General features: G+C 38.8%; 1 protein-coding gene across 1 annotated transcript; it reads right to left on the minus strand.

Annotated features, from left to right (window-relative positions):
• Window positions 1–26,541, minus strand: AASS (aminoadipate-semialdehyde synthase). Its single transcript, XM_033058304.2, is given in 24 exon segments — window positions 1–2,546; window positions 2,991–3,167; window positions 3,504–3,592; window positions 3,723–3,838; window positions 5,456–5,551; window positions 7,602–7,769; window positions 9,661–9,801; window positions 10,197–10,305; window positions 11,558–11,668; window positions 12,527–12,656; window positions 14,769–14,890; window positions 18,512–18,579; window positions 18,673–18,732; window positions 19,264–19,375; window positions 19,527–19,649; window positions 20,809–20,957; window positions 21,825–21,952; window positions 22,037–22,115; window positions 23,071–23,217; window positions 23,331–23,398; window positions 24,112–24,196; window positions 24,838–25,014; window positions 26,097–26,380; window positions 26,383–26,541. Coding segments are annotated over 24 exon segments (2,910 nt in total). The 5' UTR covers window positions 26,435–26,541; the 3' UTR covers window positions 1–2,427.
• Between the last annotated feature and the right edge of the window lie 538 nt (window positions 26,542–27,079).

A 27,079-nucleotide genomic window follows, 5' to 3' on the forward strand; every position in this document is an offset into this window, starting at 1 on the left:
CAGAGGATTTCAGATTTATTTTTCAAGCAATCTCACGTATAAGATACAATTATCTTTCCAGTAATATGTAAAGAGAACTGAGATGTATAATCTCCATACAAAAAGATAAGCAATAAATTCATTTAAGTCTAAACATAGAAAACAAAATGTAGCATTGCACTGGGAATTAGAAATATATTCAGATATAAAATGTTTCAAAAATAGTTGCAGTGTCTCTTGATGAAAACACTGCAGTGCTCATTCTTTAGTGCTCCCAAAATATTAGATACTTGTAAAAATTCTGATTTTCATCCCATACTGCATTTCCAAGGCAGAAAAGCAAGTATGGTCCATGCATATACACAGAGGAGTAACTCCGTGGTTGTGTATTTGTGGGCTAAGGGAGAGAATTCTCAAGTAAAATCCTGGTCCTACTAAGCACTGGACTGGAGGGGACCAGCAGATACAAGTGTAACTGTAACCCTTAGCTGTAGGCCATTAATCTACCTGGAGAAGGAGGAGGCAGCAGAGAACAGAACATCCATTGCAGGCTGCATCCTTACCCCAGCTGCACCTACCAGCCAGACAACAGACCCACAGCCTGTGAGGTAAGTGGGAAGCAAAACAACTTTGTGGAGACAGGGTATTATGTGATATATGCACAGAACTGTAACAGAATCCAAACTTGGTATTACATTACAAAAGCATTGGTTCAGTATAAAAAGTCATCATCTTTCACAGTAACACTTTGCCCTTCATTCTCCCTTCTCCCTTTGGCTCATTTCACCTAACTCTAGCAATTGCTACTTCATTGCATCTGCCACAAAGAAAATCCAAATCCTGAGTAGCAAAACCTGGAGGTCAAAATTTGAATTGTTGTTATGGCTGCTTTTCCTACCATGCAAAACAATACCTGGAATTCCAGCCTCTCAGAACTGTGATTACAGCACTGGTTCTCAGGAAGGAAAAGACTGTGCATTCATCAGCAAAGTGCGTTTGTGAGCAAAGCTGAAAGCAGGCAGCTTCCTGCATCAGTGTTCAGCTTTAGAAAAGGGAAGCTCTAGGCAGGTGCACAGGTACCAGTGCAAACAAAACCTGCCCACAGCATTACACCTCACAGATCTAACTGGTGAAGTCTAAGCCATGCTTAGACTTGCAAGGTGGTGTAGAAATCCCTAAGCAAAAGCCAGAGAAGCAGCCCTGAAATGAAAGGAGGTGACTGGTGCTATGTAACAGAGAAGCTGCACTTGGGCTAAAGTTCATTTCTGGACTGATGTGGCTAAACTGCAGCTAGAGCAGGTCTGACACATCTGACAGCATAGCACTCAGCAGCAAATGGGCTGGTACTGGCAAACTCCATCAGTCTAAAATGACACTGTACTGAGTAGGGCACAGGTTCCCAAATGAACGCTTCAAAACCGTGATAGCAGAAGGACAGAAGTTAACTCAAAAAGTGGCAATTTTAACCTCTAAACCTAGTGCATTTCAAAGCTGCATATACTACAGAATATATTCCCTTTGTAACAGTACTTAACCCGGGTGAGGCACACAGTGTAAGTGGGAAGAGTAAACACATCATTTGGAGCATCTTCTAAGCACAGTAACTGTGTTGTATTTCAGATTGCCCTCCCTAGCTGCAGAGCTAAATGTTAATGTGCTCTCTCCACAGCACAAGGCAACATGTAACAGCAGGTATTTCAATATATTGCAACCAGCTTCCACTCTGTAACAAGAATATAGGGGAAGCTTGCTTTAAATTTCATCCCTTCTCCAATTAATTTAAATTTACATTCATTATAAAGTGATGAAAAATACTAAGATCTAAGTTTCTCTAGGTTTCAAATATTTTAGAACTGAATATTTTCAAGATTCAACAGGATCTTATTTGCTAGTAGTGCAGAATTTCTAAAGTATTTTTTGCATATTTCTATTGTGAAAACATTCATGAATACTGCTAAAGTGAAAGGAATAATCAGACTTAAAATGTAAGCATCATGTTCATCTCCATTTTTCTGAAAAATTATTTTTACCACATGAACAATCAAACTTCATCAATAGAGTTCATCACCCAGATTTTTCCACCATAAAATAACCCACTAATAGATTTTTCTTTCAGCTTAAATTTGTCACAATAATAACCCTATATGGTAAAAAGATAAGCTCAAATAACAAAAATAACCAAACCCTTCTGAGATAATTTAGAAAATACATAAGGAAAGAGCTGATTGATGCTGAAACATAATGAAAACTTAACAATTTTAAGAGGAAAACATCACAATCTGTGAGTATCTACAGTTTCCACATCAAGCCTGGGGGCAGGTTTTATGGAAGGCAACTTTTGTGTATGAAATGGCAGGTGCTGCCTGTAGCTGGTCCAAACTGAGATTCTGAAAGGGGAGGTGGGGGAACCAAAGAAAGTCAAAACCTGATTAAACCCACTGCTTTCAGTTACTGTTTGATAACACTGCGAGTGCTGTACATAATGCCTTCTGCCCGCACACGTTCAAGTATTGGCCCGTAAACATTCTTTGTCAAAGGTATGACCATGCCTTTGGCAGTTATTTCACCTGAAATAAAGGCATGAAAAAAACAGTGTTAGTGCTCTACGAGGTTTATTTGAAAAGGCTTTGGTAGCTGTACAGTGGGGTTTTTGTGGGCAAGGTGGGAGTTGCTGTGCTTGACACAGCCAGATCGAGGTGCAGAGAACTGCTGAGTCATTCAGATCTGTGGCATTATCAAGTATGATTTATCATGCTAAAAGTTCTCTACACTAGTGTAACATTTAACATTAAATTATTTTAAAATCCTTGTGGATTAAGCAGTAAATTAAGAGTTGTCACTGAACATCCAAACATGCAGATTAAAAATTCCTGTAAAGAAGACATGAAGAATCTGAAAAATTTTTAAAAATACACATAAATATATTTAAGAAACAGTATATATTTACTTTCTACAGACAGGAAGATACAGATGATTGAAACACTGTTACTGAAGTTGGAATAGCCACTTACCATCTAGAACCATTTTAGCAGCAATAGCTGCAGGGTATCCCACTGTTTTAGCCATTGCAGAATATCCTTGGTTATCCCCATAGACAACCAGATCAATAAATTTGTCTTCCAAATGGCCAGAAGGATGCCTGAGACCTATTTCACTTCTCATAACAATCATATCTCTCTCTCCAGTGCCTAAGAGAAAAGCACACAAACGATTCATTACTTGTATTTCAGTCACATGAAGATAAGGGTCCTGAAGAGCCAGGCACCACACATACACAGCATGCATATCAGGGAAGCAACCAAAGGCAAGGACTATTAAGGAGGACACAATACTAAGATCAAACTAAAAGCATAACATGGAAAGAAAAGGATAAATTGGGGAAGTAGGGAACATCACAGTACATTAAAAAAAAAAAAACTATTGTGAAGGTTTATTAATGAAGGTGAACAAACTAATAGAATTAAGGCTTACAAAAGATATTGCCTCATTCCATTCAAATTCATGAAAAATAATTTCTCACATACCAAAGGGCAGCTTCATCTCCATGTGCTTTGCAAGAGCCCCTACAATGGAATCTGCCGTTGGAACCAGTTCATCTCCCAATAAACCCAACCTGGTAGAAAAAATGAGGAAGTCTTACATCATTGCCTATCAGCAGTTCCATTTCAGTTTTTTAATTCCTAGAGAATACAAACATTTCTTTTCCTTATTTTTAAACTTTCAAAATCATTGGAACATTTTACCATTCCACTGCTTCCAGCTGAGTTTTGTCCTTCTCCAGTTTGTTAAATACAGCTTCTTTAAGAACATGGTGCTCAGCAGGTGACTTAATTCCAACCAGTTTGCACATGAGCTCTTTCTGTTTGAAAACAAAAAGGGTTCATGAAGGCCAGACCTCATCTGCTCCCACTCCATCTCGATCAAGATTTTGAGAACCAGCTACTCCACTAAGATCAGCAAAAATCCAGGACTTCTGAGAAGACAGCTTATGTGTACTGGGAAAGTGAGAAAGTTTGAGAATTTTAATCACAGCAGGTGAAAATAGGGTTTATATTTCCCTAAAAGGCTTTGTAGCCCACCCCTCAGGTGCTTCCCCCTACATTTTAGACTTATCCCTTCTTCTGGTAGCAAAGAAAGAACAAAAAAACCTGCATAAATAAGGAACACCAGGAGAATATTAGGATGAAAGAGAAGCCACCTGGAGACTGACAGAGTGAAAACTTAGAGATGGGCTATCTTTCAGTTGGTCCAGAAATAGAGAATATCCCTTCCAAAAGGAAGGAAACAGACCAGTAAGATAAATAAGGCTCTGGCAATCCTGTGAGTATTACCAAAGAGATTTTTCATGATACTTGTGCATAACTGAAGGCCATTTTGTGCCTCCTAGATGCTAATTATTGCTTGCTTCATTCACAGCAAGGTGGATAATAAAAAGAACCATGATCAATATATGAAATAAGCAAGAACTGCAGAGCCTACAAGCTCATGTTAGCCCTTCTCTTCTACTTCCCTGGCAAAGTAGATAAAGGGAAAGTACCAAAATGTAAAAACATTGCTAAAAAATGTTTGCAGTGAGAATAATGAGTTTATAGCTATTTTTATAGATTACATAACGCTGTGTACTTATTCAGTCCTGGAAATTCCAGTCATCTTTACAAAGAAAATTTGAAAATATCAACTTTAAAATTGAAAGTAGAAAAAAATAATCTCAAAGTAATAATTTAAAAAAGATAATTCTCATTTGGCCACCCAAAATCTCCTGGAGTTTGCTCATCTTCCCAATACTATACGTTAATCAGAGACAAGCAAGACTGCGGCCTCTTCACCTTCTCTTTTCTTGGTTCTGAGAACACTCAAGACATTCTTCAGCTCTCTTAACCCCATACTGAAACATGAAATACCCTGTGTGTCCACAGAGACAACGGAAGTATTGACTGTCAAATGTAAAAGCACCACATCAGAGTCCTGTCACAGCTTGGAGAGAAAGACAAGGTAAGGCACCCAAAATCAAGACAGAAAAGCAGCATAACAGAAGACCAATAAAAATGCTTGTACAGAATTTCAATAGAAAAAAAATATACTCGTTTTTGCATAATCTCTTACTTCTTGATGCACTAAAAATACCTTTACACTGAAGATCATGAACCAGTAACAATATAGACACTGCAAACTCAGAGCACTGAGGACTAGACTGTAACTAACAAAAAAACATAAGACAATTCATAAAGATAGGGCCATGGCTCTGTCTAGCTGAGGCCTGAAAGCCTCTAATGTCAGACACTCTAGAATCTATCGGGGAACCTGTTCCATCACCTTATTTCATTCCTGCTGAAGAAAGTCTTCCTAATTTCCAGGAAAGAAAATTTAAGATGAGGATGCAATACAAGATTCTCATTGCTAAGTACACCCAAGCCTAGCAATAAGAAAACCATCAATAAAACAGAGGAAAGAAGGCAGAGTAAGCACAGTAACTCACCCAGGTTAGAGGTGGTGCAGTTGAGCTTAGCAAAGGATAAGGATCTGGGTTAATTAATCCTAGTTTTACAAAACCCCCCATAGTTCTGGAGTAACCCTGAAAAGAAAGAATAACAGTATTAAATATATTAATTACTTGAAACTGAGGTATTTCTCTTTGGTTTATATGCAGTGATAGACATAACCATAGCAGTTAAGTATTATCCTCTTGGGAAGTCAGCCACAATAATCTGATGCCAGTGAGGTTACTGACACAGAGCAGAGTCTTCTCCAACCCCTCTCCAACCCATTCCCCACTTTTCAGTATCTTTTTTAATAGCTTATTCTGTCATCAATACTTCCCTGGCAAGTACCATTGGCTGCTGAAATCAAAGGGCTCAGCTAGCCAGCACTAGCTGAAATCCCAGGCCATCACTATGGGGTTGTATCAGCCAGCTGGCCCATAAAGAACCTCTGAATACACAGAGCACAAAGCAGAACTCTGCTCACCCAGCTTCACACCACTGGGATTGTGTGGACATCACATAGGCTGCTTTTAAAGGTAAGAATCCTGTGTGCTTATTTCTCCTCTTCAGGAATATCAGACAGACAAAGCAGCAGAATGATTTAAAAGGAACTGCAAAGATTGCATTAGGCTGCACAATAAAAGAAATCTCAACTGATTTCTGCTTACTTTTGTTTGTGTCCCATTAACATTCCCACACTGGAATACTGGATAGCAGTTGGACACCTGAGGGCACTTACAAACATTAAAAAAGCAGAATGGAGGAAATAAAGCACCCTTCCAGGAGCACTAGGTTATCAACTCAGGTGGCTTTGCAGTGAGATCCTTCAGTGTGACACCTCTTTTTAAACTGACTCCATTAGCTATCTAAACTTATCTAAAAGCCACTTTTAGGAGATGATTGCCTCCTCAGTGAGCAGATTGGTTTCTGCTCTGCAGCACATGTGCCAAGGGCCAACTCTAACTTCTGTCCTGCTCAGCACTCTGTGCTGGCATGTCAGTACTGTGCAGGTAGAGGTATGGCAAACCCTTCCCCACAACCAACATCACCCCAGCCCAAAGCTGGCCCTGCTGTGGGGGTTAAGGAAACAGCACTAGCCACAAAAGCAGCATTCTTGCAGCACACTGACAGCCCCTTGGCATGTCACCCTGACATTTTTGCAGCTCCTTGTGCTCACACATACAAAAGAAGAAAGTTCTACCAGGCACCAAATGGTAGAATAGATATTGTCATATTAGGATTCTATTATGAGATAGATGCCTTCCACATATTTTCACATTCTGAAAAAGAGACTGTATCTAGACTCAAAAAAAAGAGAGCTATTGCAATTTATAACCCTTTCCCCCCGTATTGGCCTTCCATCTTCTTCCATGCCTTTATTAAGCAAGCCTCCTTCCCAGAAATACAGAAAAAAATCCTATTGTATTGCAACAGAGGAATTAAGACAAAAAGGACATACATCTTCCTCAGGCATGGACAAGCAGCAACAACTTGCACCCTGGCATAAGCCTTAACAGACATAATACAACATCCATAAAAGCTTTTTCAATTGACGGGGAAAAAAAATTAAAGTCTGAAATAAAAAAAATATTTTGTTTCGATTCTGCTTTGGACATCTAACAAATAAAAGGAAACGACTCGTCAGTTAGAAGGAAAACACATTTATCTCTTAACATTTTACTTAGCTGACCAAAATTATAAAGCTTCTCAAATTTAATACTTCTAGTTACTTAATGAAAAGCTTTCTCAGACTGATGGGAAGTCATAATTTTCTGTACGATTTTTACATTATGCTTTTCATGGAAATATAAGAAAACAGACTTAAATAATTTTTTTAAATCTTCTATTGATCTGACACGAGATACAGAGCCAGAATAAAAAGAGAAAACAAAGACACTGCAAGACAACTGATCAACTGTCTAAAACAAATAAAACTATTTTTCCATTTTGCAACAAATACCTGCTAAATACAGCAGGTAAAGCTACATTAAAAAATTAGATAACTGCTTTCAGTTGTCTCTCAACTGGGATAAATAGCAAATACAAGCCTATAAAAGACTGAGTTTTAAATACACAGTTTTCTTGTATACAACACTCATCTCTCGAGGAAAACAATAACTGCTGATAACAGCAACAACTTACTTTGTATCTTAAGGTGCCTCTCAACAAAGTGCGAGCTGTCTGGATACCGTATGGCTCAGCATATTTTGTACTGTCTCTGTTAGGGAAACCTTCAAGGTTTAATCCTGGGAAAAAATCCATTGGAGTAACAGAATCCAGTAATGCTCCTCCAGGTGGAATATTGACAATCTAAAGTTTGTGAAAGAACAGCAAATATTATTTTGGTGCAGTACTACTCAACTTATTTTAGAACAGAAAAGATAAAGTATGCTCAAAAACAGGAAAAACATGTTTGGTGTTCCAAGTGCAAACAAAGGCCCAATCTAAATAAAGCAGTTGCCCAAGCTATTTAATCATATCTGGTGCAGGAAGAGCATGCAGTGTGTCAGCCATTACTAATCAAAGGGCTAAAACAAGCCATGTTCTTCTCACACACACAGTTAATTCCTGCTGCACTTATATTAAAAGGGCAGGTTCCCATTTCACTTTACATTCATGTCATTTTGGAGCACGTCCCTAAATGCACCAGTGTGATGGGAGATTCTAGCCATGAGCTCCCTGCTTTTTGGTCAAAGAATTTATAGTTTTGTTTAGGTTTTCTTTGGTGTTTTTTATATGGGAGAGAGGTGCATATAAACAGAATGATGGATGTTTGTTCCTTTTTTCCTTTCAAAGATTAAAATAAATCACATGGTATCACACGGATATAAAACTACTGTCCATGTATATCTTTATTTGAAGCTACAAAGAATGATGGAAGGAAAACAAAAAAAAATGGGTGACTAGTTCTCTTACCACTCTCAACCACAGCCTTGGACCCTGCTTCCTTCAAGCAGTTAAAGCCCACATCTGCTATGCAGCATCAATACAAACTCATTTTCTGACTTCTAAACAAAGGGACAAGGTTTACTTTTAGAAGAAATACTAATGCAGTGAAGCCTGCAGCAATGCCAAAAGATCTTGTTGTATTTGCCAGGCAAGACTGGTGTGTGAAAGAATCCTACACAATGGTCAAAGACATAAGTATTTAGTGGCAAGGAGGAAAAATTGCAGAATTTATTGACAAGCTCATCTAGTGCTCTCATAATGACTCATTCATATACATGACCTAATTTTTCCTAGCAATGGGTGAACCAGATCAGAATTAAATTAGAAATATTTTAACATTTTCCAAGAACCTTTTTCATCTGAAACCTATACTTCATTGCTTTTTAAATAAAAACCCAACGTACAATCTCTGAATTTCTCCTTTCTTACTTCCATAAGAACAGCAGAGCACCAAAATGTCATAAAACATAAAAGATTACATTTCAAAAGATTTATAAGTTTTGCAGATCAAAGAGTTTTAGGCAATTAGCTAAACTTTACAGTGGTTATACAAGGCAGTCACCTTGACAATTGCAGTAACTACTCTGAGCAAGTGACAGTGGAAATAGAGCTGGGAAACAGAAATGTGATAATGCTTGCAATAGCTTTGCACAAATCAATTACAATGTTTACATAAAACAGAAGCAGTGACATTTGTGAGGTTAAGTCTAATGACTCCTGCACAAACAGCAAAACAGAGCTTCTATAAAACAGATCAAAAAGCATTTCACAAAACCCACTCAGGGGGTTATTGGTATTACACATTGTACCAAAAGAAAAAGGAATCAAGAGTTCTGCTATGCATTGTGAAAGTACAAAATGAAGCTGTTTGATTTATGAACATAACTAGATAGAAAAGCACTCTCACCTTTGTTTTGCAAGGCCAAAGACAGGGCAATTAAGTTGCAGAAGCAACACCCAACAGGAATGGAAGCTGAACCCAAAAAAAATCAACTCCAATCCAGTGCTTTAGTCTTTAGAACAAATTCCTTCCTGGCAATCAGTTTCCACATAGTAAGTAAGAATAAGGCTGGCAGCAGCTAGGTATCATCATGCTCCAAACACAGGACTAAGTGATTTATGCAACTTGCTTAGGCAACTGACTGCCACTGGCTTGAAAGTAAACACAGCATCTTACAAGCCCCAATTCCTTCCTTAGCCAAATACCGGCGGTTTTGTCTGGTTTTAAACGAAAATTTTCCCATTACTTCACCTCTCCATCTTTTAAATACGTAGCAGACTGAACTGTATTCAGTAACACTCCTTGTGGACTCCAGCTGAACTTGTATCTCAGAGGATTGTCAGAGTGCTCTGGAGCTGGTAGGCCACCGCAGAAAGAAGTGTACGATATAACCTGCCAGATTTACCCACAGGAAAAAAAAACGTGAAAAGACGACAGATCAGGATGCATAGAGATCTACCCTCCAGAATCCCCATCAGCTCTTAATATTTCTGTTTGTGTTATCCCCTCCAAATGGCCCAGATCAGAAGGATCTACAGTGGGGAGGGGAAAACTGCAGGCACTGCCTCTAAAGGGGAGCAATACCCTGGGGTAAGGCCATCTTAGTTGATGGTTTTGCCAAGAAAATTAGTAGCTATGAAATCCAAAGCATCAGAAAAACTAAAACATCCAGAATCTGTTACTCAGTGACATGCTCAAAACCTGCATGTTGTTAAAAGAACAACTTTACTAATATGAAAGAACAACTTTACTAATATGATCTTGGCAGAACTACCCGCTAACCTTACCGTAGCACCAACTTCCTTCGCCTTGTCAATGCATTCCATCGCCAGCATGTGGTCAAGACCAGGATCCAAGCCCATTTCACTGATAACTGTAATGCCAGCAGCTTCTACACTACAAATAACAGAAATACAGAGCCATCAGAATATTCACTCTAACCGGCCTTTTATTCTGTAAATCTGTCCAATCTGCACAGGGAACCTACCCCAACACAGTAAATTCTGGGCTCTGTCTGCAGCTTGTGAGAATAAACAAACAAAAACAGATGTTAAACCCTGAAAAATGACAACCACCTAAGAGCCTTCTAACCTTTGTTTCTCTTACTTCACTGCACCTAGGTGCTGGTGGAAAAAGAAATTTCTACCAGCTACTCCATATCCTACAATCTCCTGTTATAATGCAGGAAGGTAATAATGCAGAGGGCAGCACAGAACTAGTCATAATTGTCCTAAAGAGCTCTTTCAAGAGAGAGTAAAAGGCGTGCTTTCCAAAATTACAAGTATTTGTTGGTTTTTTTTCCCTAAAGTTGCCTACAGTCCAATAGGAGCTCATCACTTATCACCATAAACTGATGATTTATTTTATTTTCAAAATCAGTTTGTCTTTTGATAAAGGAGAAGGGCCCTTTATAATTTTTTTCCTGAAAGCATGCTATATTCTCAATAAGAATAGTAGGACTAAATATCCCTCACTTTCTGCAACACTGATTCTCTACCAGTCTAGCTTTTTATGTTTTATCTTTTGTAAAGACACAGCATGTACAATTCTTCACTTGAATGCACTTCAGATTTTCCAGTACTGTGACTCAGAGGAGCACCTAGATGAAGCTCCATGCACAAAACAAGTTCCAAGCATATAGTAAGTAGGACAACAGAAACACTAAAGTAGTTAGAGTAGTCACCAACTTGAAAATTATACAGTGGCCATATTCAAAGTAAGAGCATGAAGAAGACGATTACTGTAGGTACAATAAGCCAAGAATGAGGTTTTATTGAGGGAAGGCAACGGACAACAAACAAGCTTGCTGGCAGAATATGACAGCACAGCTACTCAGCTTGCCCATCAAACATCTTAATAGGTCTGAGGGAAAAGGAAAAGGCAAATGAAGTAGTATGATGCAGGCAGAAGAATACATTCAATTATTTAGAGCATTAGCCTAACCAGGTTGGGGTATGCACTCATTGTTCTACTCTGCAACGTGCACCTTTGGGAAAGTTACTTGGTCCTCCGTCACAGAAAGAGAAGCACAAAGAATTCAGAAAGCAGTAATTCACAAGAAGGGTTGCAGGTGTAACAGACTGCAAAATATTCAGACAACACACTAAAAAAGGAAGCAACACCAGGGAGCTGCTACTTTCACACCTACCTCTCCTGAAGTTCTTTCATGGCTGGTGTTAAATAGCTGGCTGTTACCAAGTTCACTTTGTTGTCAATACATTTCTTAGCAACAAAAGGATGTGCTGAATAAGGCAGCAAACTACAAATGAAGGAGAATCATGCAACATCAAAATTCAACCATTTACTTATGCTGTCACTGAAAAGATACTCAATTTTTTTTAAAGCCTACAAAAGAGCTCAAGTAATAGTTAAAAAAACAGTCATACCTGCCTTGCCCTGAGCAGTTCCATACCTATGAAAGTGAAACACTACCCTATCAGAACAGCATTGCAGTATGCACTCAACAGAACAGGGAACAACAGGGGAGTCATTCTTGAGACAGCATCTTTTGTCACACCTCTCTGTAAACCACAAACCACTTTTTTCCAAAGACATCTTCTAAACAAGCATGCTGGAGGTTTAAAAGATTCCAAACTGCACAACTCTCCTTGAGTAAGCTTGCATTACAAAGATCTTGGTGAAGTACTTTGTGAAAAACAAACTCTACATGAAACAGAAGTAACATCCACAACATCCATGGCAAAAGAAAAAAAATGGACTATGAAGTTCCTTCCCTGTATCAATATCTGGAATGAGTTCTTTCTTAATGGGATATTCAGAAGAAATTACCAAGACGTCAGAATTTTGCCTCCTCTTGTGAATGTGAAAATTTGATCCCAGGTACACATAAGCTTGTAGATGCAACTGGCCTTTCATAGTAACAAGGGAGTCCACCTAACTGGCAAACACTTCCGAAGAAGTCAAAATCCCTTTTAAAGTTCTGATGCCCCCCTACATGAGAAGGCAGCAGCCAGTTACACTACTTACACATACAAATATGACCCCAAATCTTGGCTGTTTAAAAAAAAAAAAAAGTGTTGATTTAGGTCAATCAACTAGGAGAAAGAAGCAGTACAACTTAGGGTTGAGCCTATCATGTTTTACACAGAAATCTGACCTGATCACAAGGTTGTGATTTTTCACCAAAGAGGACAACTTTTCCTCATGCATAAGGACATCCATATGAACTGGAGTAACATTTCTGTACTTCTTCGTCAATTGTTCAAGTTGCTCCTTCATGACAGACACTGTTTTAAAAGTAAAACAACAAACTGTTACCTATAGATGAAGCTAAGTCCAAAGCACACCCATGCATAATTGTGCCATATTTCCCAAAGAGAGAGTTTCATGCATGTGCTCCTTCACTAATATTGAAGAAAAATCAGGCATTTAATGTTGCCAGAAAAACTTACTCGATCCCTCATCCCACATGTTTAAAAATAAATATTTCTAAACTCTTTCAATACACTTTAGCAGAATTCCTATTTACTGTCAAGAACAGTTTAATAGCTTAAAGCAAAAACCAATTAATATCAATCACCATTTTTAACATGACAAAGACAGAAACATTAAGCTTTAGCTTAGGTCAAATGTGAGTAAAAGGTTCAAACTGACTACTTCTAATATTTATGTATGGCTTAGTCCTCCCAATCCCAAATACCATATTATAATTAAATAGGATAAACCAATCTCTGCCTGTCTTCATTTAACCACCATTATAAAGAAAGCAGAACTGAAAGAGATCCACAATAACACCACCAGCATTTGCCACCTCTGACTGGTTTCCCATTCCAGCTCACCATGCTGCCAGCACAAGCCAGAGAGAACAAAAAAGGAGCGGCCAAAGAAGACAGCACATGGGGCACAGGATTCTGGGGAGTTAAAAGGCACTTACCATTATAAGGAAAGCAGAACTGAAAAAGAGAACCACAGTAACACAACCAGTATTTGCTACATCTGACTAATTTCCTTTCCCAGCTCACCATGCTGCCAGCACAAACCAGAGAACACAGGCAGGAAAAGGAACGATCAAAGAAGGCAGGAGGCAGAGCACAAGCTTATGGAGAAGCAAAAGCATCTGTGCTGCTAAGTTAGGGCCTTATTTCTTTATGGCCTTTTCACAATAAGTGGGAAATGAACATTACCAGAAGATGATTCTCTATACCCTACAAATCAAATTGTGCTGAGGGAAAAGAGCTAGGCAAGATCATCTACAAATTCCAACTAAAAAATGTTGATTACATCAAGGTTTCCCAATTAGAAGTTTTCAGCAGCTGGATTTAAAGTGGTGTAGCCTAAGAGCAGGAAACCAAACACGGCACTGTGATGTGATTTTGCGTTTTCTGTACGTACTTGCCTGCTGCCAAATATAAAACAAGTAAACAAATATCTTTGTGTCTCTTTCCTTCCATGCTATTTGTGTGTGCTGTAGAAACTGTATGTTTTTCAGTTATCCAGATAAGAGGCTATGTTTGTTCAGTACCTGGCAAAACAGATCTTCCAGTTCACCTGGTTTCCCTTCCTGCTACTGCACTGAAGGGAGTGGATGCAACCTCTGCAGTGACAAGGGGATGGGCACTGCACATTGCTATAATCCTTCCCTCTTCACCACCTCAGGCAGTGCTCATAACAAGGGTGCAGCTTTCCTAGATTTCCCCTCTTCTTCCTTAGTCAATCTTTTCCCAGGGGTTAGAAGTACTATGGTTATGAACATGAAGTGTAGTGAAAGCAGCCAAGTATAAAAGTAGCATGAAGAAAAAAAAAATATTCAAAGCAGTAACAACATCAACAGCAATAAAACTAACTTTTTAAGGGAAATCAATTCCCAGAAAAAGTAGTTTTCAGGCAATAAGGCAATAGAGGCTGAATTTTAAATCTGAAGTCCCATAACCAGGGCAAAGTCATCATTAAGGGTACAGAAAAGGATTATTGAGATGCCCAGCCTGAAGTAAGCTACAGATAAAACCAAAACAGAGGAATAAACAAGTAGGTATTTGGTGCTCATGGGTCTGAAATTTTACCACCATGACACTCATTATAAGAAAAGCAGATACTTCACTCATACAGATGTCTATAAAAACATTTTCATATTCTTGTTGTGTGAGGCTGAAAACACAGCCAAACAATACTTTCCCTACAGGAAAACATGCAGTTAACTTTTAACACGGCTAAGTCATTTTCAAATCAATTGTATAAATTCAAAATGCTCACAAAGCTACAAAATCCTTTTCTGCTGTGCATAATAACAAAGATTTTCTTTATTTTGTCTCAGAACCACATCAATTTATTATTTGTAAGAAAGGTTCTGCCACATGCTTCAGTAAGACATAATACTGAAATGAAAACAAATTCTTACATACCAACTGTGATGTCAATGTTGGGATCTCTAGTGAGATATTCAAGCACAGGGCCAGAAACATAGCCAGATCCAAGCAATAAAACCCTCTTCTCAACACTCATCTTCAGTGACTGAGCCTGTTCCCTAGAAGATATTACAGGCAAAATTAAAAATTACACAGAAGGAAACTGTAATCTGCCAAGGTTAACAAAAGAAGTATCTTTTATTAAGTCTGCAAACCAAGCGCTCTATTCAGACCAAGAGTTAAGTTCCTAGCTATCTGATCCAGGACTATCTAGTACTGCTTCCATTCTTCTCCTGCATAACTTCTAGCTTCTTTCCTCTAATATAAACATGATCAAATTCATCAACATTTCCACTGCTCCTCCAATTGCTTCTAAAAGTTCATCAAAACTTTCCTCAGTTGTATTTTTCCCAATGGCAAAATTACTGCAACCTGAGAACTTGAGGGCCACCAATGTCATGTCAGGTTGTCAGAAAGGCATTCCAGGCTCTGCCTTGCTCCCTCTACATCACAGCTAACTGTTAAAGGACATAAAATCATGCTGGTGAAAGTGTATTTTGTGTAAATTATACTCGGTTCATATTAGTCCATCATAGAAATATGATAATCAATAAAGGTCAAATGTCCAACTAAGAAATCATCATTGCAGGCAAGGACTCAGATTTGAAAATCATCACAGTGCTTCAACTTAATACTACTATTACTACTCTCATAAATAAATTTCAGTAGACCTGTTGACTTTCAATATAAAATGTATTCACATCAGATTTTGCATTTCTTTCTGTCAACCACAATAATGCACTCAGCAGTTGTTTAAATATGCTCTCAGAAATTCATAAATCAACACATTTTGGTTGTTTATAATTAGTTTTTTTTCCTTTTAGCTTATAAAAATTATTTAGCAAAAAATAAAATTCTTAAAGCACTTCTTATTTTTGGAAGAAAGTTGTTCACTGCCCTACTGTTTAATCTAATTAGTGGATGCTGAGGTTTGGCTTTTCTTATCCCATAACTTGAAAATAAATTTCAATAAATAGATAGGACTTTCAAAGATACAGTCTCACAGGAATCTTCATAAGCATATAAGCAAGATCCTCAGTTTCCCCTTTGTCCACTAAGAGTTTATACCAGCATTGCAGATTATGCCTCAGAAAGAATCCTGACCTTTAGCTGATGTCCACTCCGCTGAAACCTACTGACCTTAGAAGAGGACCAATCATATGTCTACTAAATAATATTTGACTCAGATGTTTCTGAGGCTTCTCATGGAAGCCTAAAGTCAATACGTTGGTTGTGCTTGTTCAAAAATAGCTGTAACAATGATAGATGATGTAGAAGCTTGCCAGAGCAACACCTAATAGCAAGACAAACAGAGCACTATTGCCCAACTTAAAGCATGGTAGGAAGTAACAGAGTACATTTAGGAGCACAAGGCCTCAAACAATACCATTAAAAGACTACTCTGAGTGAAGAGAGCTAATACCAAATACATCTATATCATATGTGTGAAGCACATTCCAGCCTACTGTTTCAGTACTGTAAAGCTTCAATTACTCTCCAAAATTTCAGATGTTCCATCCTCCATTCCTCCTATTTCAGAGCCTTTTTAAAAAGTCATTCTTTTCAGATAATTAAATCTGAATGTATCACTATGTACCAATGTATCAATTCTCTAATCTAAATTATTACTGTAGATTGCTGTAAATTTTGACCATCATAAAAGTTTTACAGATTTGATTTTATTTTAAAAAAAGTTAAGTCATTATTTAATGCATTCACAGAAAGTCTCCTAAGCCCATCATATCCTTTTATACTGCAAATCTAAGGACTTTCCTCCTCCTATCAGAACATCTTCCACAGCTGTACCCTTATGGGCAGAGGAAGAGAAGAATTCCTCTCCGTATTTTAGGGAACAGAAGTGGTAAGTAGCTTGGAGTGTTGATGAAGAGGAAATTCTTATATGAAAGCAAACTGGATTTTGCAATCCAACTTGTCATACTTACTGAAACTTTTCTAGTGTCTAGAATGAAGTCACACTTGAACCAAACACAGCATGTTTACTCTAGGGCAGGCAAAAACATGAGCTGACAAATGACCTATTAAGTATGGGAACAGAATCTACACAGCTCCAGATTATGTCTGTTCTCTATAAATGAGTTTAAATAATTCAGCAACAAATAACATCTACATTGTTAATGTGATATGCCTTTGCAGCTGTGGGTGAGAAACCAATAGGACTTAGGAAGCAAGTAAGGGTCCAAAGATGTAGATGAGCTTGTTTGGTAAATCTAATGGCACCCATGACAGTTCAGTTCACACAGTCTGGTTGTCCTATGTCCAAAATGGTCACAGACTTGAAGAAGTATCAGCAATTAGTCTAAATAGACCCTCAGAAATTGAACTGGAAATAGCATAAGACTTTCCTAGAGTGGAAACAAGCCACATAATTCCTATGACAAGAGCACATCTCTGTTTAAACCATCACACCCTAAGCAGTAAACTCCTTCTTTCATTTGCATTGCCTCTGAAGTTTGCAAAATAAAGGAGGGCATTGTTAGCAGGTCCTGCTTTTCTGACAGCTGAGTGAACAATACCAATGAACAAATGAACATCACATGCAGCACACCAATCTGCAGAAATACCAAAAATCTACCCACAAAAATTCTCTTAGAAATGAATCTCCAGATTCTCATGGTAGTTCACACAAGACCATGAAAGTGATTATGGAGGAAGCCAAAAAAATATCTGATCATTGCACTGTGTGAGAAATAAAAAAAATTGTTATTGAGATAGCTTCTTGAGGGGGTCTATCAAAGAGCACAGAACAAAAATCACTGTGAGCTGAAACCTCTGAGAAGCAAATAGCACATTACTTAGTGTGGAAAATTCACCTATAGTTCATCATGTACAAGTTCATAACCAGAAGCCCCAAAGTTCCCAAAGGAAATTGAGATGCAAAGGTTTGACATGCACAAGTCAACACACTGCTTTTAGTGCGTAGTGCATGCAGTGCTCATGGTCAGATCAATCAAAATTTTTATAACAATTACAGTGTAGCTGTCACTGACCATGAACATGAACCACTTACTGTGAAATTAACATTTTCATATGTAAACTATAGATGCTTGTTAATAGTAAAAGGGCAAGAGGAATGGAAGGGATGTGCAGGTTATTTACACTTTCGTTAGCTTAATTCACTCTTGGCTGTCACTGCTGTGACAGGGTGTGGATGAAGTGGTAGGTGAAGCTGCAGGTGCATGAACATAACAAAGAGTCTGAGATTCTCAGAGTCTCCTCAATACATCCAGTCACAGAACAATGCTACACAGCACAGCACTTGAGCCATACAAGAAGTAACTAGATTCAAGGAATATTCAAGAGCCTTTTGCCTTTCAGCCATTCCTTTCAAATGACTGTATGTTACATCCATTTCAAAAGGGCAAGGAGGAACAGAGTGATACTAGAATGTGGCTGTTTTCTGCCTCTGGTAAAACAGTTTTCATTGTGCAAGAAAAATGACCACTTTCTCAACTTCAATATAAGTTACTAATGTGTTAATGATTCAGACAATGTGCATGAAGAAATAGAGAGATGATCAGCCTAGAAGACATTTAGACACAGGGCAATATAGATGTATTCCACCAAGACACAAGAACAAATGAACGTAAAAGGGGAGACAGAATGCAGACAGGGTGGCTTTTTAAATCCTGAATCAAATAAACTTTAAGAGCCTACATTACCTGTTCTCTCTCAGTTTCTGGATATATTGATACTTAGGAGTCAGTGAGCCATTGGATGCAATCACTGCCTGGAAACATATGAAACAGATTTTGAGGGTGTTTTGTGTCTGTATATTTCAAAGCAGGGGAAGGCAAGAGGAGTGCCAAATTGCAAAACTTACATCCCGAACAACAGGTGAGTAATTCTGCTTTTCAAGAGGTTCTGAGCCTTCTGATAATAGCTGTAGAGATATTTCAAATCAAGTCATTTTATTACCAACTATTTCTCAAAGTAAAACATTAAGATTTTAAGCAAAATTTAAATGCATGCAACATATTGATACATTTAAAATACATTTAAAATATTTAAAATACTTCTGGCTGCAATCAACATCACTTGACTTTTAGGAAAGTACAGGAATTCAAACAGCAGTCTGACTGTGAGGGATTATGGAGTGCCCAAAAAAATCAGATGCTTTCATCTGGTGCAGGGTCCAGAAGCAATGAACTACCTGCCAGAGCCTGTTTTCTGCCTACAGAAAGGGTTCTTGACAAACCCCTAAGACATCCAGGTCACTCATGTCTCATTCACATGCCTCCTTTTCAAAGGATTGCCTCAAGACTTCAAAAGTTTTTTCTTTTTTTTTTGAAGTACAGTCAGTTATGTTCTACAGCAGATTCTTTTTGAATGTGTACAGGAGACCAGAAAAGCAAGAAACAAGCAGACCAAATTCTAAGCCTTTTACCCTCTTGTCAGATACATAAGATCTTACCATCTCTTCAATATAAGGGAAAAGCATATCCCCAAAGTATTCTGTTGCTTCTATAGGAAGCTGAGCTGGCAGATTGTCAATGGAACACATCAGAATCCCCGAGCCTTCAACACTGAAAGAGAAAAAACAGCTCTTCCAAATTACTTCCTAGTACCCGCAAGGTATCACCTTTCAGAAGTGTTATAAACACATGATTTTTTTCAATATAATGCTTCACTCTATAAGCTACAATGGAAAACAATAAAAAGTAAGGGCTCTCCCACCTGTCATGAGTAATATGCTGGTCAGCATCATACATACAAAATGGGTTGTCAATTGTTGTACACTCAGTCATAAATTCTATAGATCCTCCAGTATCTGCTGAAATGTCACATATGGCCAGAAGTCTAAACCAATTTAAAAAGAAGACAGTGGAATAGAGCATTATACACATTACTAAGAAACACAGGTATAAACAGTCACAAGTGAACAGGAAATAAAAGAAATGTAAGAAGATCTATGGGACTTGTAGCCTTCCTCATCTCAACCAATTTAGATGCCAACAAAACACAAACAACAGTATCCAGAAATATAATGGAAATTTGGCCCTATTGTAGTAATCAGGTTTGCATCCATATCAACAGCATCCAATTTCATGGAAAGACTAGCAGAATCTATTCAACCATGATCTTTTCTCTCTACGCCACAAGCTGCCAACACCTCCCATTTATTTTCCATCTACCAATCCCCTGAAGTTCTGCCTGCACAGTCCTGCATGAAACTACTCATCCTAAAGGGAAGCCTAAAGAACTGGCTGCCTCCTACCAGTTGACAGATAGCAGGTGCAAGTGGAGCATTCATTAGCCTCATGCACAGCCTCTGGCTCCACTGAATGTTAACTCTTCAACTCTTTGTCATGTGAGAGAAACAAAGGTGTCGAGAGCTGGCAGAGAAAAGACAAAGACCTGATTCTCACCAGGATATATTTTTGTATTCTCCCCAAATCTATGATAGGGCTGCTAGAGAAAGAGCAGCTGTCACCCCTATTGAAAGGAGACTAACCCTTGATTTGCACCTCACATTCTATCCTTAAAACTTATTCAGGGTAGTGAAGCATTTCCATCACCTGCTGCAGAAATAAGAGGTGCTAAGGAACAGTTATTGAACTTGTACAATCCAAATGGCAGGGTAGGAAGAACTTTCCCTAAAACGCTGCTCAGGCATAGAAACTTCTACCAGTGCTGGTGCAAGCAGGTACAGTCCCAGATTCCACACTTTTGTTTGTATTGGATTCTGTATGAAGATCAGTGGCAGAAGTACCTCTGCAGAAAAACAGCTGGTACCTACTAACCACTTCTATTGTGATGTTTTCAAAAATTCCAAACCATGAAAACAAGAGTGCCAAGCACAAAAGAACAAAAGCAAATCAATGGGGCACTGTAAAACATGCAAAAGGAACAATGGAAAATAAATAGAATCATTTACTTGACACTATGGTGAAACTGCCTAACATTACAAGTTAATCATCATGCTGCAAAATTGTTACATGTGAAACGAGTGTCTTACCTGTGTGGTAATTCAGGACAGCCATCCATTGCACCAGCAGCAGATTTAACTGGCACCAGAAGCTTCTGAGTGTCCTGTCGATTCAGCAAGCGAGGAGTATTTTGTTCCCAGTATATGCCATTAATTAAACAAGTTGTGTAGGGTGCAATCTGCAAAGAAAGTTACAGATGCCTGATGCTTTCACCAAGTACAGTAATTTCACGAATACAAGCCGCACCAATTTGACTAAGAAACCAGAAATGTGGCTTGTACTCAGGAGCGGCTAATATGTGAATAATTTTCTGACATTTACAATCTCAGAAGTGCCAGCCAGGGTGCCGAGCCGAGTACCTGCTAGTAAAAGCCGGCATTTCGTGATTGTTACAAATTGTTACTCTGTTGCGCCGCGGGTGGAGCCTGGCTCCCTGCAGGCAGCACGGGGGCGGGGAGAGAGGCAAGAGAGCTCCCTGCTTCCCTCCTCTGACGCAGCCCGGGGGGAAGGCGGGGGCCCCGTGCCGCCATTGCCGCGGCTCGGGGAGGAGGCGGGGGGCTCTGTCCCCGCCCGCCGCCACGGGAGCTGGGGGGCTCCATCCCTGCCTGCCACCACGGGGCAGCGCCAGGCCAGGGCGAGCAAGCCCAGAGGCGGTGGCTGGCCCTGAGCGGCACCACCGAGCTGGGTCACCTGGCCCCATCAGCGGGCCAAGCCTGCACAGCCGGAGCCGAGCCAGTAAACCCCGCCCTGCTGCGGTTCTGTTACTATTTGGCAACTTTGTTGCACGCGGGTCCTCGCTGCGAACAACAGAGCGGCTTATACTCAGGTGTGGCTTATTTATGGACAAAGAACCAAATATTTGCCAACACCCAGAGATGTGGCTTATACTCAGTGCGGCTTGTATTCGTGAAATTACTGTACTTTAGGAAAGCACCTGGTCTAGCATTTTAAGTCAATGCTCTCTCAAATGATGCATATGCAAAAGTGTAGTAAGTACAAACATTCTGTGGAAGACCTTTCACAAAAGAACAGAAGAGATGCTCACATCAATGTGAAAGCGAGAAATGTAATTTTCAGGATGTTTATCATAGTCTACTGGATCATACTGTCCATCACGTTTCCTTACAAGATGATGGTGACGACTTAATACTGTTCCATAGACTTTCCTGAGGTCTGAAGTTAAAAAAAAAATAAATTAGCTCTTATAATTGGACAAAAAGGGCTTCAGTGTTTTTAATCACTATTGTCACCGCATACCTCCAGATCTGGAAACTTCCTTTAACTCATGAGGTTCCACAAACTCACATGGGAGAGCACTAAACATTTCTTGAGCACCCTGAAATCATGAAGTAGGATTTAGAATAAGTAGACCATAACACTGCTCATATAAAATGCCACATACAATTTGACAGCCCTGCCAGAGAACATCTCCAGAGATGTACACATTGTTTCATACATACTCCTGCTTACCCAAAACTAAGCTGCCTGGGCATTGTGTGCAAGGAATTTACATCATTCCCCACCACTGCAGAATACCTAAACCACAGTCCAATGCCTGGTTCTTACTTCTAGTGGCTGAGCTGGGAGGCCTCAACTCAGCCACAAGAGGGTTTTGCTGCCACTCTAAGGGGCAGTTTCTCTTTAGGAAAGATCCCTGAAGCCACTCCTCCTCAACCAGGCTGTTCTAAAGGCCAGGAACTACAAAATTACTTCCTCAATGATGTGTGATCACAACCAAAAGATTTTCAGACATACCATCCTTTTGGCTAGAAAAAACACATTTATGCCAGCAGTGATTTCACTTTATAGCTGGAGCCTTGTTAACGGACCTTTGTTGCCAAAATGATAGGTCTTTTCCCTATGTCACAGAAAATAGCCCTGAAGTCAAGCACTTGTAAGCCAGGTCAATGATATCAAGACATAAAAATTCAGCCAGTGCTGGAAAAAAAATTCTTTCCCCCAAACTTTAATGGAGTGATTTATTTACCTTTTGAGCACAGAGTCAACAGTGGGGAGAGAGGGGGATAGAAATCACGCATGTTGGAAAAGAGAGAGAAACAGAAAGATTTAATCCATGTTCATTGATAAAAATTTAGCATGTCAGTCTGGTTAGGCATGATCTCATATTAAACATTTTAGTTCATGGTACATAAAAATTGTTACTGTCAAAGGAAAATGTGAAGTCAAAGCAAACAAAACGAACCCATCAACTCATTTAACCTGACAGAAATCAAATGCCAAGAATTTCTATTAAAAATTATTTAGCATTTCATCTTGAGGACAATTCTTACCTTAGAAACATTACCAGTGCCCGTAAACACAAAAGTTAAGGGTCCCACTGATTTTGGCATCAGTCCCAGTGAAATTTCATACCCAGCATCCCGTACTGCCTGTACAGCCTGACTGCTATTCCTGTAGTTATGTGCCATCCCAATGTGCTGAAATCAAAGGCACAGAACCATCAAGATATTTTCCATATTCAAATACAGATAATTAGCAGATACCAAAATGTAATTTAGCTAAAGAAAAATACACACACACATACTCTTACCATGAAGGGAGTGTGATGACCCAGAGCTAAAAATCGTAAACCCAGTCCATGTAGAATGTTGATCATTCCTGTTGTTAAAATAAGAAAGTTGGAGCATCAGTCTTAATTATAAACATGCACAGTTAGAAACTGTAGAGCCTCATATCATCCCAGGTATTTCAGATATTTTTCCTATGTTTTTATAGTAATACTTTACTCCTAAAGAAAGTCTACAGAAAACCAGAGAAGGAGAAATTTAATAGCAGTCCGTGACCTTAAACTTGCTCTTGCCATTATACATTTAGGCACCATTTAATATCCTTTTATGAGGTGTTTCCACATCACTGGATTCCAAAGAAGGAAATAAGAGTCGCCTGAAGAAACAGTGCTGAAGTTCAGTAGAAAGAAATGAGAACCATGCCACACAAAAATCAGATTAAATGCATAACAGTGACAAACATGTTGCTCACGCTCTCAGGAGTGACAGCAGCCTTTTACTTTATCAAAAGCCTAATCAGTTGACCTCTTGATAATTAGTTTGCTCCAGAGAGTTCAATGGACAAACAGGACTTCAAGACAACGGCATAAAATATTAGATTTGTCAGGAATCCACATGACTATTTGACATGTCGTCTCATGAAAGTAGGAGGCACAAACCAGAATGGGAAAAGGCTGTTAAAAGCAAGATTTTAAAATGCAGTTAAAAACACATCGCAAGCCTCAACTTTCAGGAAGCACAGACAACCAGAAGTATTACAGGAAGTCACTTGATGCAAGCCTGCCTTTACTTTATACACTATACCTGCTACACCAGCCCACTTTCCAAAGGCCACAACTCGCATTCCTTTATGATCAACCATTTTTTCATAGTCAAACAGTCGAATTTCCTGAAAATACACAGCAAACTGAGTATTAAAATTTTCAGTGAATGCAGTCTGTGGCACATTGCTCTCCCAGGAACTACCTTTTCACATGCTTTTGTTATTCTTTGTGATAGAGTCTGATAGCTAATACAGGAAAGGCAAATATATCGTAACCAGATTTAAGTATAAAAATAAAAATGTAATAGTTGCATTGAATTCTTGTTTGGAAGAGTCTCTGCACTGCCCACGCCCTCTTTGCACAGAGCTCCCCAATGTGTCACTCCAGCTGCTGCAGGGCTACTCAGATCCTCTGCCAAGAGGCTGCTCATTTCTTCATGCTGCCTTCCCCTGAAATGCCCAAAATGCACTCCAGCTTAGTAACCTTCCAACAGCGCTTCGTGCTCAGAGAGAAAGAGCCTCTCTTGAGCACATCATGCCCACAACTTATCCGCCTTACGGACATGAAGAGAGTAACACTGCAAACACAAAATCCTCTGAGAAAGAAATGCCCAGTTTCAGGAAAGGACACTGAAAACTCTTTGTTAGCCATCTACATGTGCTGGAAGCAAACACACCAGGCAGCAAGCTTTTGATCACACTTAAACATTAAGACCAGTGTCCACCCCATGTTAACTGACAATGATCTTCAATATGACACAATTTACCTGTTTTAAAATCTCATCCAAAAGGGGCATGTTTGCCTCTTGGGCTTTAATAGTGTGTGAGAAGAAGGCATAGTTCTTTTTAGGGATTAATTTGTCCTCTGGAGGTCTCTTCACACCTATTATCAGAGAAGCCTCAGAAATATCTTCTTGAATAATGGCACCTGCTTTGACGTACTCCTATGAAATAGAAAAATCAAAGAAAATTTTTCTGTGTTTTTTCTTATTCAGATCTCAGGATATTAGCAACTGGAACAGAGGAAAAATAAATAATTCTACCAAGCAGAAACAAGTTACTGCATGTGATACATTCACAATTTTTTTTTTGATAAAGAGGTATCAAGTATCAAATTGAATTCCCATGCTATTATCCTATTATATGAGGCCAAATTATAATTATGTGTTCTTAAAGTTCTCCATCTTAAATTTACAGACAAAAAAAGGATATTTTACTAAATTTAAAGTAATCTGTAGTATTGCAATAATGAACAGTCCTTTGTAAGGTGTTCAAATACTTGGAAATAAGTTTAGAGAAATATGAAAAATTCAAAAACATGAAGACTGATGACATGTGATTTTATAAAATTGTATAAGCTCAAGTCCAAGCTGAAGAGCAATTTCTAAGGAAATATGTTTACATAGTATGATCTGTGTTTTGATTAAAAAAACACCGTGGTTTAATTAAAAGGTGGTATGTGGAAGTAATCACTAATTCCCTACTTTAGTTTCAAGTTTCATCTGTTTTCTCAGTTATCTTACAGCAGAGTATTACTGCTGCTGCAGAAACTGTAAAAGCTCTATGTCCTGAAGGTCACAGCATTAAAGAAAAACATCTCCTCATTTCACATGAGGAGTAGGATTGAAGCAAGAGTGGAAGTCATCAGATTCATCTTTCCTGTTCTTTTAAAAAATACAGGGTTTTTTAGAGTTCTTGCCTTCTCACAAACAGAAGACAAAAAAACCAATGTTAAAGGAATTCCCAAGCTTCTACTTCAAGAGAACCTAGAACTTCTAGGGAGAGTGATGACAGAACACGAAATTAATGAAAACAACTCCAAAAACCCACCACGCTGCCACTATTACATTAAATGCTACACAAACCAATCCTTTTCCTTTCCACTAGCATATGACTCCTCATTTAGCAACAAAATGTTTCTGGGGGGTTGATATGTTTTCTCATGAATGGCTTTTGAATATTACTTTTCCTTTACAATGGTTAACAACTGCACTACAATGTTGCTTGCGTCGAAAGAGGACCTTACCTTTTCATGGATGGCTCTCCGGTTTGATGGCTGCACCAAGACTTTGTATCCCATCCTTGTCAACTCCTTAACATGCTTTGGTGCTAGAGGTGCTCTTCTTTCCCACGCATTGACATCTTCCCTCCTGATTGCCAGCACAGACTTACGATGATGCCAACGCTTAGTGTGGTGGAACACACACCTACCATTCGTGTGACTAAAGGCTCGGAGCATGGTAAAGCCTGATGGCAGCAAAGACAAAGTAATAAAACAATACAGGTACATGTACAGTTCAGGCATTGTGCAAAAGTTCTGGTCTCCTTTAGCATCTGCTGTAAAACACAAATCAGATACTTCATACTCTAATTACACCCTACTTTTGTGAGACAGGAATTAATTTCAGTGAATTTTGTTGCATCTCAGTCTGATGAGGTATCCTTAGAGGCAAATTTTCAATTTTAATAATTGTTTTGATTACTGCAAAAAAAAGGCTTTTAATGTGTTCTATGCAGTTAGTTTTTAACTACAAGGTTTAAAAAGAATTCTGAAAACTTAAATTTTCCAACTGTATTCCTTTGCCACCATAAACCATGTAAAGACCATCAAAACTTGCATCAAGAACAGTCAGAAGTAACAAACACAGGAAGAAAGCAGAACACAGGCTGTATGGCAGGCAGTTGACTGAAAAAGCAGTATTTTTACATAACTAATGCTTATACATTCCAAAAATGGTAGATAAGGTCAAGACCTTAACTACTGAGTAGCAGTCAGCATATGTGTGATCAGGTTTTCACCCTAATACAAATTTTCGGCAAAACGGAAAAGCTTCACTAGAACAGATTCCCACTGCAGAGGAAAACCCCTTTATTTTCTATCTCATCTTCTTCACTCCCAGTGGAGCCTACATGCCACTGCTTATTTCTGCAGGGACACTGCCAGGTCTAGCATCAAGTATCCAGGAGCCTAAGGCCTTCAGATACTTGTGCAATTAAAAGATGTGAATC

The sequence above is a fragment of the Catharus ustulatus genome, chromosome 4, assembly GCF_009819885.2.
Source record: "Catharus ustulatus isolate bCatUst1 chromosome 4, bCatUst1.pri.v2, whole genome shotgun sequence".
In the NCBI taxonomy this organism is placed as follows: Eukaryota; Metazoa; Chordata; class Aves; order Passeriformes; family Turdidae; genus Catharus; species Catharus ustulatus.